The 15,485-nt window shown below is 46.6% G+C and overlaps 1 protein-coding gene across 4 annotated transcripts in view; it reads right to left on the bottom strand.

The window, feature by feature from the left end:
* Positions 1-15,485, bottom strand: part of LOC119466618 (uncharacterized) — a 44,848-nt gene that overhangs the window by 8,944 nt on the left and 20,419 nt on the right. For all 4 annotated transcript variants that reach the window (XM_049657294.1, XM_049657296.1, XM_049657297.1 and 1 more), the window contains 3 exons: positions 5,583-5,957; positions 2,107-2,391; positions 1,325-1,453 (listed from right to left, as the gene is read on the bottom strand). In XM_049657294.1, the coding sequence (XP_049513251.1) occupies positions 1,325-1,453; positions 2,107-2,391; positions 5,583-5,957 (789 nt within the window). The remainder of the gene's footprint in view (positions 1-1,324; positions 1,454-2,106; positions 2,392-5,582; positions 5,958-15,485) is intronic.

The following is a 15,485-nucleotide window of genomic DNA, read 5'->3' as shown; positions in this document are numbered from 1 at the left end:
AAAGCGATGAAATTTAACCACATGACTTTCGTATTCACTTTGAAGTTTTTGACAAATCGTCGTTCTGCGGCGGATAGAGAGCTGGTTCCGGTTCATAAACCGCGTAGCCCACCCCCGACTTGCCTTGAATTGTGCCTTGGGTATTTCCATGTGGCGAGCGATGTTCAGGGCTTTCACGCGTACCATGTCAGTTGATACAGCACAGCCGTCATTTCGAGTGTCGATGACATATTTGACGAGTTCGCCTTCGAGTTCCGGGTATTTGCACTTCTTGCCGCGAAACGCCTTTCGGCTCCTGTTGGTAGCGGCGAGGGCATCTTTCTGCTTTATCCAGTAACGCACGCGCTTCTCGTCTACGTCGTACTTGCGTCCAGCTTCTCGGTTGCCGTGCTCCTCGGCATATTCAGTCACTTGCAGTTTAAATGAAGCAGTGAACGATCTCAAATGCCAGCCCATCTTCCGTCACCTGCGCTGGCTCAAACAGGGCTCACTACTAGTGACGGAGTGACACCAGTTCGCCGGCGACACGATGCAAATGATGCACCACACAAAGCAATCATGGCGCCGTACGCCAACGCTCAACCAACGCCTCCTAGGAGGCATTGGCTCAACCAGCTCAACGGCTTGACTGGCGGAAGCGGAAAACTGGCAGCGCCATCTAGCTTCGATTGAACTAACTACACCGTTCTGGCGGGACTTTTCGAACTTTTTTTTTGAAATTTCTCCTTTCAAAGTAGGGGTGCGGCCCTTACGCGAGGGCGGCCTTTACACGAGTATATACGGTATTCACTAACAGGGACAAAAAGCTCCCAACGGTGATGACGACAAACATCCAGCATAAATAAATTTCCATTCTGTGAAGGTAAAATTCTGAATGTCAATTATGTGTAATTATGAAAGTTGAGTGCATACTGGCTCTTTTTTTATTGTAAAAAAAGTAGGGTGTGTGTTAGATTTGAGAGCACAAATTTTTTACTTTGAATCTGCAAACGCTCGGTGCATATTCAATTCAGGGGCTCGTTAGAATAGGTTGAATGTGGTGCACACACATCAGCCTGCCCTACAGTAAAGGGACATATTATGACACAGTTGGAAACTTGACCGTGACTTGAGAAACTTCCAAGCAGGCGAGGCTAAAAAAGCTCAGGTCTGCCCTGTGGGACACTTTAATACGATGACTTTAATACCCAAGCCTAAGTAAAGGTTTTGCCTCTCAACTGGATGGCACAGGAGGCTGGCATGGAGTGCAGCTTAACAGGGAATTTGTCGAAGGATAGCAACAAACTAGCGACATACAAAGCAACAAAGAGTATAGCATGCTGACCTGCAGCACAAGCTCCTTGTACAGTATTTTTGCCGACAGTTCGGAGGTGTCGGCAGGAAAACTGCAGCTGAGGACACATTGGAATGCATAGCCGGGCTGGGTAGTCAACTCTGGTGGTATTTGTTTCACCTGAAGAGAGAAAGTGACAAAAAGCGTTTATTAGTGAGAGAGAGAGAGAGAGAGAACTGAAACAGGCAAGTCCTGCAAGATTTCTGGTTGGTTGTGCAAATTCAATCTATCATCTTACTCCTAAGAAGGCATTGGTCCATCCTGAAATGATTTAGTCACTCATAGTAATGGCGAAGCTCTATAGCTTGGTAACAGTGTGGTATCGCTGTATCACTGTGACAGTAAGCTAGGACATCCATACCAAGGCACTGTCACAGGGACACAGGATTCCGAGAACATGATTCTTGCGAAGCATGGGGACATGCATGAAATCAATATCTGCATTAACTTTTGCAACCTACATAGTGGATCATTAAATTAGAAGTGCTACTACACCTCCACAGAGCAGAAAATTCACGTTTTCCACGGGCCCAGCATCCCGTAAACTGTTGTGGCCGACTGTACACTGTGGCTGGCTCCCTTCGTCGCAAGGGGAACAAGTCATGTTCAGTAACCTGTCGAGAACTGGTATGAAAGCTATGTAGTGTGTTCATAGCAGCATATGTTGAGAAAATTTTGGACTTTTATAAGGTGCCGACAAAGAATTTTCATGGTCTAAATCAGCATTTTGTAGCACTCCAACGAGCGAAGAAGAGCGCTAGTTATGCATGTACCTCAGTGTGGTGTACCACCCTGGTGCCTCCCACGTCGACAAAGAACAGCTCCAACTTGGCCGGCGAAGGGCGTGACTTCACCACGGCGCGTGCCCAGGGTGTGAGTACAGCGTCTCCTTCGGCTCCCTCGTCCTTTGCTGGCAGCCGTGCCACGCAGGCTTCGCCGGGCACTGGATTACGAAACTTTGGTGCTGCATCACCAGCCTCCTGGAGAGCTTTGGCCATGGGCTCCACACATTCCACGAGGCAGCACCACACCTCTGACATAGACACGACGGCTGTCACCTGTGGCGTCACAGTGAACAACGAAAACCCCGGTAAGCCAGCACCAAAAGGCACAACCACCCAATTCCCCCCAACTACAAACATGTTATGACTTGGTGCATGGCTCCTCCTCGACGGAAGCAGTCACTGTGTCTCTGTAATCCCTGCTTTGCAATTTTTCAGCTATAACTTGTTATCAGGCACGCTTAAGCGTTTTTAACGCAGTTGCAATGTGGTAACTCATGGATTGCAGTGTATCAATATCAAAGGTAGTCCCATTATTTTAACCCCTTCATGGTCTCCTTTGTGCTAGTACCTGAAGCACCAGACAAGAAAATAGTATTCAACAAAACCAACATGGGTGTGTGAAATGATTTTAACCCAAATACAGTCAACCATTTTTCAGACTCCCTCAGTGTTCTCACAGGGGGGCGGCGGTGGTTTTGCCGCCCACCACTCTGGCTGATTGCCCACCTCTATGACCACATGCTCACCACTGCCCACCTTTCTGTGCCTATGCAGTGGAAGCTAGGAGCGCAGGGGGCCGGCTTCCACAAGCATGGGCAAGCATGGATGCCGACGGGAAGCAGGTCTGCCCGATCGGATGATCATAGTGCTAGACCTCTAGATCGCGACACTAGACCTTGGAAAGTGCAACTGTGTGGCATCCCTGAAAGCACGGAGGTTTCGTTTGCTTGCCTCCTCAATCACACAGCGGAGCGCTGCGTAGTGTGCCACGTGCTGCTCAATCGCGAAGAGCCAAGTGGAAAGTGGACGCGAAAGACCGTCACAATGGAACAGAATGGTATGGTATGGAACAGAAGGCAGCTTTCTAAAGGCTGTTGCGTCGGGTGCCAAGTCAAATGTTGCACACGCTGATGATTCTTTTGTTATTTTATTCATATTTCATCGCACGCATTGCTGTAGAGGTTTCGCGAGCCGCAATGCCGCGTTCTTATTTCCATTTTTAGAATTGTGACCCCATTAGCCATACTGTCAGTAAAAGACAATAATTGATATACAAAGTAACGGATCTAATGAAGTACAGTTAAACCTGCTTATAACGAACCTCCATATAACGAATTCCTGGATATAACGAAGTTTTTCTATTCCCCGCCGTGACTCCATAGAAGCACATGTATTTTAGACCTCTACGTAACAAAGTGGCAGCGGGAGACCCCCTTGGAATAACGAATTTTCCTCACAACCTCGAGATTTCGCCCCAAATTTTGTCATTTTTGTGCGAGCAGCAACCGGAAGAACCTTCTCCGCCGCGACGGAATGCGAAGTGGCGGCGTCGTGCTTGGCGTGCTCAAATTCATGGCGACTGCGAGGCGAGAGCGAGCGCATGCGTACGTGTGTACGAGCGTGCGCAAGGCGGGCCTGCATCCCTCGACCGGCGGTCTTGCTGCCGCGGGCGTGACCTTTCCCCCTCCCTTCATTCAAACCTGATCCTGCTGCTTGCTGCAGCTGGCCTAGCCTGCCCAAGCCAGCACTCTCCTTTTCCAGTTGATGTTGCCGAAGGAAGGAAGGAAGAAAAAAAAAAAAAAGAAAAAAGAAAAAAAAAAACCCAAACAAACTATTTTTTTTCCAACGCGCTGGCAGCGCCACTCTTTGGTTACTGCGCAAGTCTCTGCGCTTCACTTCAATAACCTGATACTAGGTGACACTATACGACGCTACAATGCCATCGTGTCGCTCGCTCTTCATTTACGATGCCTCACGCTTGTGTGAAACTACACACGTCCACGCATCCAGTAACTAGGACTTTCTTGTTCATTGAAACTTTAGTGTATTGGGAGTAAATCGTGAGCGATCGTTGTATTTCTGTATGAAAGCATGAGGTGCGCGGTACTGTAAAGGATTTTTTCCCCCTCTCCTTTGGTCATGGAAAACGGGTGCGCGTTATAATTGAGGGCACCTTAGAATCGAGTAAATACGGTAAGCGTTTCTCTTTCGAATTTTCGTGCCGAACCTGCATATAACGAAATCCTCTTTATAACGAAATTTTTAGGGAATTTGTCAATTTTGTTATATCCAGGTTTACCTGTACTTTCTACACTTTCTTCCACTTCATTATAAAGAGGTTCGAGTGTACTAGGCTACTAGCGGATGGTCATGCGAGACCGCTGGTTCAAGGCTGCGGGATAGCCAAAATGGCAGCGGAGGTGGCTTCAATTAATGCCATTTCAGACCAGCGGCCACAGCAAAAAGTCAGAAAAATTGGTAGACGAAGGAGTTTCAGTGTCCAAAATTTCAGACGTCTTTATACATTGGCTCTATGGGGTACGTGGTGGTGCCGTGAAGGTGTATATTATCAGGCATGTCTGAAAAATCGGTCCTTGAATGATCGACTTGTGTGCTGCTAGGTTGTCCCTCGCAAGCTATGCACAGCCAATTTGATGCTTTTGCACTCGTGCCAGCGTGAGCAGAACAAGCGCACAAAAATGAAATAAACACTGAACATTGGAGTGTTCCTGATGGAACACAGCTGCCTCCTGATGCCAGATAACCAAGCCAGCAAAGCCGGTATAGTCTACCGGCTCCGCTGGCAGGTATGATCATGAACACGTGTTGACGTCTCACAGGAAAAGTATGAAGACATGCAACTCATTAGTCCCTGATAAAACACGGCCTTGCGAGCATGTAATATGGTCGTGCATTATCGTACTTGAAGGCAACAAAACGCAGGCTGGAATGGTGCGATACTCGGTGGTGTGATATTCGACAACTACGGCAACTCCCAATATTTTGAGGATGGAGAAAACCCAGGCTGTTCATCTAGCTGCCACTTCCCGTTGAAACTGGCCTGAACACAAACCCTTCGTGGTTGCACTCGGTGTTTTGGAGCAGCTCGGGCGCAATTAAAGGCATATTTATGGTTTTGGTGCAGCAAGTTGCAAATGTAGAACTTTGGTGCAATTCGCGCAGCTGTACTACCCTGCACAATGAACTCACAATTGATCATTTTACGGAACACCCATATAGCAAATGCCCCATTAAAATATTGACACGTGTAGATTGGTACTGTGTGGTTGTTCACTGTCACTAAAATGCGACAATCTCTATACGACTCAATAACGGAGGGCTCTACGCATATGAAAATTGTATTACTGTCACTTTTGCATCCCAGCAGTCATGCTTTGTTTAATGCACCTAAATAATCAAAAAGAAGTTATACAGGATCACTCCACCAACCACAGCAAACTCACCTTGATGTCCACATACTGCTTCGGATGAAAAACAAACTCGGCAGGTGAAATCACGGCCCTCAGGGCTTGCTTCTGGCTCTGGCTGGCCTCGGACGTGGATCCCAGCTCACGGGGAATGGTGGTCACATCCGCAGCAAGCCCCGCAGCGACCAAGGTCTCGACGAGGGACGGCCCACCGCCTTGGCGTTCGAGGTCGACCAGGTGGACGCCATCTTTCTGCGCAGCTGGTCGGCAGAGGAATGCACCCTCAAAGGCCTGCTCCAGTGGCCCTTGGTCTACCAGCACCGGCCATGTCGAGCGGCCACCTGGGGGAGCCACTGAACGGATCCGACACCGAACGGCCTGTGCAGGCAGCACTGCATACTTCGCCAGGATCTGCGTAGCATGTGCAACAGTAGCTCAGTTGTGAACTGATGGGTGCGGGCGTTTGCACATATCCTAAAATGTGGCCACTTAGGACATAGTTCAAGATTCATGGCCAGATTGCTGGTGACAGTAATTTTCACAAGGTTAATTTTGATGGTAGAGCTACAGCAAGCTGTTATGGCTACACCACAGAGAAATTGTTTTCTGCTAGTTAATTCAGAGCCGGTTAGCGCTCGCAACCTGGTGTTTCCAATAAATTTGCTTCACAGTAATCTCTTTCTTCACCACTGAAGCTTGCGTACAACTGGGAATTCAGGAACACATTGTGTTCTGTCAGATATGATTGACAACCATCACTGCTATCCAATGCAGAGCATTATGTTTACCTCTAGAAGCTTTGAATCTAAGAAGTACAACCAGATTAAAGTTCTTGCTTGCGTGTTCCATGTAGCCACTCATGAGTGAAAATCAGCAACAACAAGAATGACTGGTTATGTTCATTTGGACATGTTGCTTTTAACAAGCCACTTGCAAACTTCTTCTGCAACTCACTGCTCCTTCAAAGAGTGCCGATTGTGGCAGTTCTTAGTGGACTGGAGGGCAACTATGGTTTTAAGCACACTGCTTTAACATTTGTTTTTCTTACTGGGGCAAATCAGCTTAATAATGAATAGTTATTTCAACATCCAAACCTACAATGTTCTTGTGCATTCCTAGGTTATGCCACTAGGAATCAACACAGTAACAGAACAGTTAACTTCATGAATAAATTCTCCCAGAGTTAATTTGTACCCGGAACTATTACTAACTCATTGTTACAAAGCCACCTCAATTTATTTTATTTTGAGTTTTGTATTGACATATAAAAAATTTTGGCCTCGCATTATATTTTGTACCTTTTGAAAAACCTTTGTGTACCCATGCAGCTATAATCTTGGACAAGATGGCAGAACAAACAAACAAACAAACAAACAAAGCTTAGAACTACAGAAAATTGAGCTAATTGGTAGGAATTCATCGTACAGTGCGCCCTTCAGTTGACAGTCGGCGTTTGTGTTGTCTGGTTCTCTTCTCTAGTGTCCGTGTCTGCACGCCTTACCTTCTGTCCCGATTAAAAAAAAAAAAGGCAAACAAACAAACACCCTTGACAGAAAGGGGCAGAGAGGAGAGGCTAAAATTCATTCTAAATACGAGCAGGTTTCATGACAAAGGCACTTTTCACAGGGAGGCAAGAGAGCTCATCACAGATAATCAAAAAGCACCACTAAAAGGAACAATGTACCCATGGCCACCACTTACCGTTCACATTGATAATCACTTGAATCAAGTCGTGCAGTAAGCGATGAAAAATTATGTCTGCCTTGAAGCTGTCACCAAGCAATGCATGCAGGTGTGCATCTCCCACAGGAAAATGAGCACGATGCCAGAAGCCAGAGTCGATGTGCTCCCAAGCTTGCAATGTCAATGAGGTGCTGGCTAGAGTGATGCTTAAATGCACGTATACAGTTGAACCGTTCCACCTTATAACGATACTGATTTTAACAATAAGTCGGATATTACAATGAGTAGCCAATGCACTGTCAACTTTTGTATGTGTTCTATGGCAAAATAAACAGCTTGCTACAATGCTCCCATGCCGTGCCATCGCTTATAGCAATTAAATCTGGCTAGTGTGTGTGCGCGCTGAAAGAAAAAGGAACGCAAAGTCTGAAGAAACAAAAAACCTGAGCCACTGCATTCACCTGCGTCTTCGTTTAGTTGCCCTACGCATTGCCTGCCTCATGCGCCTCTCGCCTGTTATCCTACCAACCCTCTAACATCAGCACAATGACGGAGGAAGGAAAAGTTAGGAGAGAACGTTGCACCACATGACTCAAGCGAAACATATTAGCCCAACCTGTGATCATCAAGTCAAGTGCGCACAGCAGGTTTTAGTGCTCCCATTACAGGCAGAGCTACGACAGCGCAGTCGAACAAGTATACATAGATTAAAAACTACCAGCAACTAAACGTTCTTGGCCAGTACTGGCAACACAGGTAACATGTTGGGCCAATACTGTGACGGGGAAAATGCAAGGAGAATGGCTTCAAAGAGTTTGCTTGCCAAGGCTGGTTAGTGGATTCTTGGCCACGAAGACGAGTCGTTTCCGCTATGAGGATTGCTTTAAGTGGAAAGTGATCCTACCCGTGGAGGAGAGTGGAAACCGAGCCGCAGCACTGCGAATTCAGCATACCAAAGGCTTGCATTTGCAAATGGCAAAAACTGAAGTCCATTTCCGACAGTAAAGCATCAAGTAAAGGCCACCACAGTCCGTGAACAAGGAGGTTCCCGAACCTTGACAAAATGACAGACTTCGTCCTGAAGCTCTGAGTGGACCACATGCCCGTGACCACGGAGGCACTATAGGTAAAGGACCTTGAACTTGCCAGGAGTTGAGGCCTTCCAAGAAGCCAGCTTAAAGCAAGCCGTAACTGGATTAGCAGAGTTATTAAGCGAAAAGAATTTTCTTTGGGAAGGCAGACTGGCAAGTGCCAGAAGTTGTCCCAGGAATTCGAAGAGAAGCTGTTTTCTTTTCAGCGGTATGCTTTATCGTTGCGATACAGCAACGCATATCAACTGGGCCAGATTGGCTACGCTGACCAGACTCCGGTGTACTTTGATAGGCCTGCCAACACAACAGAGGAGTCGACGGGGGCCAAACAAGTTCGCCTGCTTTTGTCCAGCAATGATGAAAAGACGCAGGTCTTGCCACACAGACCTGGTGGTAATAACGGGTGGAATGACATTCCCACTGCAGCCACGAGACGTGTATCAACAATCCTGTCAAGGAGTGCATTCGAGCATTTTATAGCGAGTGGCTGATGAATGGATGGCACACATCATAGAGTTTCTCACTATAACACTTACACGGTAAACTGGCGCCACTGTCTATGCGAGTTTCTTAAAGGGCGCCGTGCCCTCATGGGAATGATGGGATATTTGTCTGTGAGGCTTGTGTTCGCTGGTGTTGAACGAGGCTTCGTCTAAAACGTGGATATGGCTACACAAATAATGCGTTCTTAAAGTAAAATCTACAGAAAAGGGTTTCATTAACCCATATTACATCTCTCAATAAAGTTTACTCACCTACAATGCAGAATCAAGCGAAGAAAAGCAAGAACAGACGACAAGTTGTTCCAAAGCGAGTGATAATCTTGTCGTCTGCCCTCCAACTTTAGCGGCCAGCTGATACTTTTTACGTTTAATATAATTGTGCATCCAATAGTAAGTCCTCAAAATTAAACAAAACATGTTTTTGCGTAATAACAAAGCTAAATCAGTTTTTTACGTGCTCTTTTAGCAAGAAATGAATCATTGTGACAGACGGAACGGTGCTAGCCAGGTGCGTCTTCAAGGCGTTCTGGCTCTCCAAAAACGATGCCAATCCGAAGTCACAATATACCGGCATTCCCATGGATGCCACAGCGCAGCAGTGCCAGTTTTCCCTCTAGGTAATGTAGTGAGAAACTATGGCACACATTCACAGCCAGCAACCAGCTGAAGCGTGCCTCGATTGAGGAAGTGGCAAGGTGGGTGGCGGAAGCTTGGATCGGGATCCCGTCGGCTATGGTTGGCACTGAAGACGAGATGCTATGGCCAGAAAGTGAAAAAGAGCTATCCGAGAGCGATAGTGAATGAAGTACAGGCCTAATAAATAGGTTGTTCACTGTTGAAAATATAAAATTGGTCAGATTCCTTTTTCTTTCGGTTGTGGAAGTCAGGTGTGTGTTAGAACTGGGGGTGCGCTAAGACTTGGGTAAGTAAATACGGTATATGGCGAAGGTGTACGGTGGCTCGCATTCTTGTTCTTGTTGTGGATTTCGAGTTCCTTTTCTTTTCGGCGTAGACAACTAGTAGCCAGATTCAATTGTTACAGCCAATAATGCAGCATGGGAACCTAGCAGTGAGCGGTTTATTTTATCATAGTACATACACAAAAGTTCAAGGTAGGGCACGGCTGCTCATTGTTACACCTGAGTATTGTACAAACCAGTAATGCTACAAGTAGTTTCGACAGTACTTCTGTCTAATTAAATTGATTGCATGTTTGTCCACTCTGCTTTTTTAGTGCAACTCGGTTGTAATAATTACCGGTTATATAGACCTCACAACCTCGGCTAAGTGGTGCTACTGTGCACCCCTTGAGAAGTGCCCCCAATGTTAAAAAGTGTCTTCTTGCAGTCAAGTAGCAACACCACTGTGTGTTGCCTCCACGGCAGTGTGCATGCTCTTCTCTTGTTGCTCGCAGCGCTCGTGCTGCATTTGCGTCTCTCTCGTTGTATATGTGGTGGATGCTCTCTCTCGTCACTAGTAAGTGAAGGGCATATCAATATAATCATAAATGATGTTTCTTTTGGTGATGGCTACGAGAAGTTATCGGTGTAATGACTTGCAAAGATTAAACTAAGCACTTTATGATAAACAGTGCGCAAATGCCAATCATGCAAACTAACAGTTATTATTCAGTCACGCAGCTGCCTTACAGGCTCACACACCATAGGAAGAATTACCGAAAAATACCCATAATATTTGCTCTTTAAGTTGCTGCCAAAACATGCTACTGCATTTACTGCATTTCCACACTGGCCACTTAATTAACCACAACAATTTTTCTTCAAATGCTTTTGAGTCTAGCAATGAAGCTGGCTTTGGGCATGGCATATGTTATTTTGCTTGCAACAGCAGATGGACTCCTCCATGAGTAAAGAGCTTGCAGAACCTAACCACAAGCTTGAACTAATCTCAAGATGACAATGAATGACAATGATGAGTGCAAACTGAACACAACCTGCGTGACAGAAAAAGCATGGGTGATTGCAAACAATGAAAAGCTTAGCATACAACAACCGTACTACCACTAACCCTGAAGCAGACAAAGTATAGCTGCCGACTAATTTTATTGCGACAGCAAGCACATTTCTGCTGTCGTCGTCACCGTGAGATTCCGCATAAAGTCCAACGGCGATAAAATCATCGCCGCGCTCTGTGTGCTGTATGTGCGAGTGAAAGCGCGCAAGGGTGAACCGGAGATCGCAGCTCAATCTCACTTACACAAGGGACATAAACGGGAAGGAAACATGCCGTCTTCTGTTGCGCGCAACACTCTAGGGGGAGGGAGGGAGCGGTCGCGTTGCGGCGGCGTGAACACAGAGCACGGTGGACCGTGTCTCCGACACACATGGCTTTCAAGATACAGCGGCCCCGGCGAGCTTGCCGGGGCCGCTGTATCATGAAAGCCATAAGCATCGGCGACACAGTCTTCGGTGCACTGTGATGGCGCGGCTTAGTTCGTGTTGATGCGAGACGCAGTACTAAGGTCAATTCACTCGCTGCCGCACTTCCTCACTCCAGCGTTTTGCCAGCGAGTTTCTGTGGTCATCGAGTGAGATGTGGCTTGTGCATGTGCTTGTGCACGTGTCACACCAAGTTTGTTCACTGAGTTAGTATGCTTATGTTTTGGGGGGATGCGCGACTCTCACGCGTCCCCTGATGTTTTCTCCGCATGGCTCCCATTTCCTGTAATCCGGCTTTGCTGCGCGGCTTCACGGCAGTGGCGCATTACGAGAGATGGCGCTAATGTTGTGCTCCTAATGCCACCTAACGGTGAGGTTGCTTGGGGACAAAAGGAAGAAGGCGCTTCCTCTTTGGCATGGGGGTTGGCAAGCTGCGCGGACCTTATGCGCGTGCGTCGACCCGCTTCGCGAGACCATCCCGATAAGCCTTAGGAGCACGACACCGGAATGGACAAACACAGATTGTTCGAACATATTCGCTCGCTATCCGGTCGCGGTTAGTCGGACTTCCTAAATTTGTCGCGCGCCCATCGGCGTAGTAATTAGGCTATTACTCATAAGTGTAAGAAAGCTGCAATAAATGCCCTTTCGCTTGTTTGCACTACTGTGCTGTCGTTCCCTTGTCCCAAGAGCGCGTGTGAGACCCCACAGTTTACAAGTTTATACGGCTGATAAAACTACTATCCTTACTTCGTATAGCTGTTCACTAATTTTCTGTCCCAATCGATGCTTCGCCTTTCGGGGGAAACTGCGACTTTTTTTCAAGCCTGTTTGATTATTCAGACTTTTCCACACCACTGCCAACACCACAGAACCAATGTAGAACAGTGATGGAAATTTCGGACTTCGTACAGCGTCTCGTTCGATTTCTCGGACAGATCCGCGTGTGCCTAATGTCAAAACATGGTGATCGCAAGCCACCATTCAAGTGTAGCACATGCCACGTGTGCCCTAATTTTGTTGAAGTACGGATGGCACTGCTTATAAGTGCTCTGCTTTTCAATTGCCGTACAGCCACTGCGAAGTGTTTTGTTGGCTTGGCACCAAAACACAACTTTGGTCACCGATGAGGGGCACTGGTTAGGCAGGCCTAGCCAGCGGGGATTTCGGGAGGCATGGAGTCGCGGGAAGCTCGGCCTTAATATGTTTGCACTCGTCAACGACTACATGGAGATCACGCGCATGGGCTTAACTGATCGCAGCATGCTCGCAGCCATTGGCGAGGAATCACGAAGGCGGAGTTGGAGCCATTGCAGTTCGCCAACAGCGGCGAGCTGTTTCAATTAAAAACACGGCACCGCAAGCAAGAAACTTGGTAGCGAACGTCGAAGTAGCTAGGCCTAGCGTTGCCATGGTGGTGGCTACGGCTGCCAGTGGATCTGATTATTAGACAGTAAACAAACTCGCGACCGTTTGCCAACACATCGAAAAGGATGAATATTACAACTGCTGTCGAAACGAATAGCGTAATACTCTAAACTACTATTTGACAATTCGAATATTCGCACAACACTACCCGTAACAAAATTTTCGTTATATTGAATAGTAAAGGCGGAGTGCGGGCCATTTGCGATTTTGCCTTGAGCTGTGGCTTTGGGGCAGAGCGTGCTTCGCTGCCATGAAGCCACACCTCAAGGCTGCATTATCCAGTTTCGTTACCTTCTAGGGAACCGCACCCTCTCCCCACCCCTGTATGTTGAAGCTCCCTTCTCCTCCTTCATGGTCGACCATTTTCCATCCCTTTACGGGTCACCACTTCACGTTTAGTAGTTTGTGAATAGTGCACGCAGCACTGGCGAACTAAAACTCTAATCACGATAAGCTGCATTTAACAGCCGTCCTTTACAGTGCCGAAAAAGTGAAAGATTATCAGCATCGCCGAAGAGGATGGGGGCAGAGTCACCCCTTGAAGATAGGACGTGGACGAGTTATGCATCAGCGAATGTAGACTGTTTTGGCAAAGATACGAACACTGTTGTATACAGTTATTTCCATGGGTTATATGCGTGGATTTTTTTTTCGGGCTGTTTTAATTGGGGGTGCAGGTTATACAAGAGAAAATATGGTATAACAGATTGCCATGAGCTGGAAGGAAAGGCTGAAGAAGCTTACGTGTGGACACAACTAACGCTCCAAAGTGAATTTCCAGAACACAATTTAAATTGATGGCATCTTGGAGTCACAGTCACACGCACCCTATCTGCACTTTGCAACAGGTAAACACGAAATGCACCCGCGACCACAACCGTCACGGAATTTTTTTATACGTTTTTTCAACCTGCCTGATTGATTATCCACATTTTTGTGACCCTATCCATGTCTGAAGAAGTATCAGTCAGCAACTGTGTTTACTTTTTACATACAAACTAAAGTGCTAAAGGGCAACATTGTGGACACATTCCGTGTGGAGTACATGCAGTTGACAAGCAACTAGAAGAAAGGCTTCCCCATCGCCTAGGCAACCTCGCTTGTCCGCAGAGCATGGATGGATGCTATAAGCGTCCCCTTTGAAATATCCGGGGTGGCGGGGTTACGCCACAAAGCTCTTGCTTAATGTCCTACCTATATTTTTGAGGAACACACAGATACGGAGAATTCCGAGCATCACACTTTTTCAACCATTACTGGGAACTGTTCTTGTCCGCCTCCATAGTTTGTGGTCTCCCTGCTTTTCTGCCACCACACCTCCAATCACTTCTTGCTAATCTCTACTGCAGACATGTTTAATCTCTATTGTGGACATGTTTACTTTTCCCCTGCCATCCCTGAACACAAAGGCTTCAAGGAGGCCAGAGGAGCTTAAACTGGCAGCTGGGTAGATATCTTCACATTCCAATAAAACACGTTCCATCGTTTCCCTAGCTTTACCACAGCAAGCACATGTGTATTCGCCCTTGGTGTACCTTACTGTATACTCTACGAGTTCTAAGGCACCCCGATCTGGCTTCGAAAAGTAAGGAGCTTCCCTTTGAGTTATCATAAATTGTTTCTTTCCCGATTTCGTTTTTTTTTTTTTTTTCCTTTGACGTAGTTAGTCATAGCAGGTTTCTTTTCCATTGCCGCCACCCATGAGATTGTCTCAGCTTCACTCACTTTGCATTTGATGTTTTTTTTGCCATGTTGCTGACCATACCGGTCGCATACTTGCTAGTAAGCTTCCTAGTTTTCTTCCTCCACTGCGGGTCAATGTTCTTCCTGTACAAAACTGAACAATCTCGCACCCAATTTACTATGAACCTTACTAATGCCCGTGTCACACGGGCAAGCTTGGAAGGCCTTCCAGTTGACGGCCTTCGAAACGCCACAACTCTATCGACTCAAAGAAGTTGTGGCGGTGCTACACGGCACTCTTGAAAGGCCATGGAGTGGTTCAGGTGTTTCTCGAAATTTGTGCGGCGCTGCGAATCTTTAGTGTCACTCAAAAGCACAGAAATGTATTTTAATAAATTGTTTATATATTGTTATAAATATATGTTTAGTTTTTAAGTTATTGAGTAGCGAAACTGTGGCACGATGAACACAAGTACATCGCTGTTGTCGAGAGTATGTGCAGTTCGCACATTTCTAGTGGCAAAAGTACTTTATTAAATAATTAATAACACTCGTATATACTATTTTTGAGAGCATTTGGTTTGATTTTTTCTTTCTATTCGCGAGTACGAGCACACTGTGAACGAGAGGGCCCATTGGCGCTGTTTCCGCTTCCGGTGCTCAAAGGCCATCGGGGTTTCGATAGAGTTGTAGGGTGCTCCGTTGGCTCGATAGACTATTGACTCGGCGGCCTTTGAAACTGCCCATGTAGCAGCTCGAACTTGACCTTCGAGTCAACGGACTATCGGTTGGAAGGCCTTCCAAACGCCCGTGTGACACGGGTATAGGAGAAATAAAGTTTATACTATTACTGCTACTTATTTCATGTACTTGTCTCTTTCCTAGTGCCACCTTTCTGGCAAAACAGCAAAATTTTTTGTTTCTCCGGGCAATTATCCGTATCTTTTTAAATTTATGTTTTTAATTTGTGGGTGCCATCTGATGACGGCTGCTGGCACTCAGCGTGGTCAACCATCGCATCCAAAATTTGTTCCGTCACATTGTGTTTCTGTCTCATTTCTTCATATAACGGTCTTAAGTCAGCGCATTCTTAAAAAAATCCAGAATTCACGGCGCAGTCGTGTCTTGGACACTGTTAGCCATGCCAATGAA

This window comes from Dermacentor silvarum, chromosome 10 (assembly GCF_013339745.2).
Source record: "Dermacentor silvarum isolate Dsil-2018 chromosome 10, BIME_Dsil_1.4, whole genome shotgun sequence".
Classification (NCBI taxonomy): Eukaryota; Metazoa; Arthropoda; class Arachnida; order Ixodida; family Ixodidae; genus Dermacentor; species Dermacentor silvarum.
The sequence above is the reverse complement of the archived record's forward strand: the minus strand, read 5'-3'. Positions and strand labels throughout refer to the sequence as shown.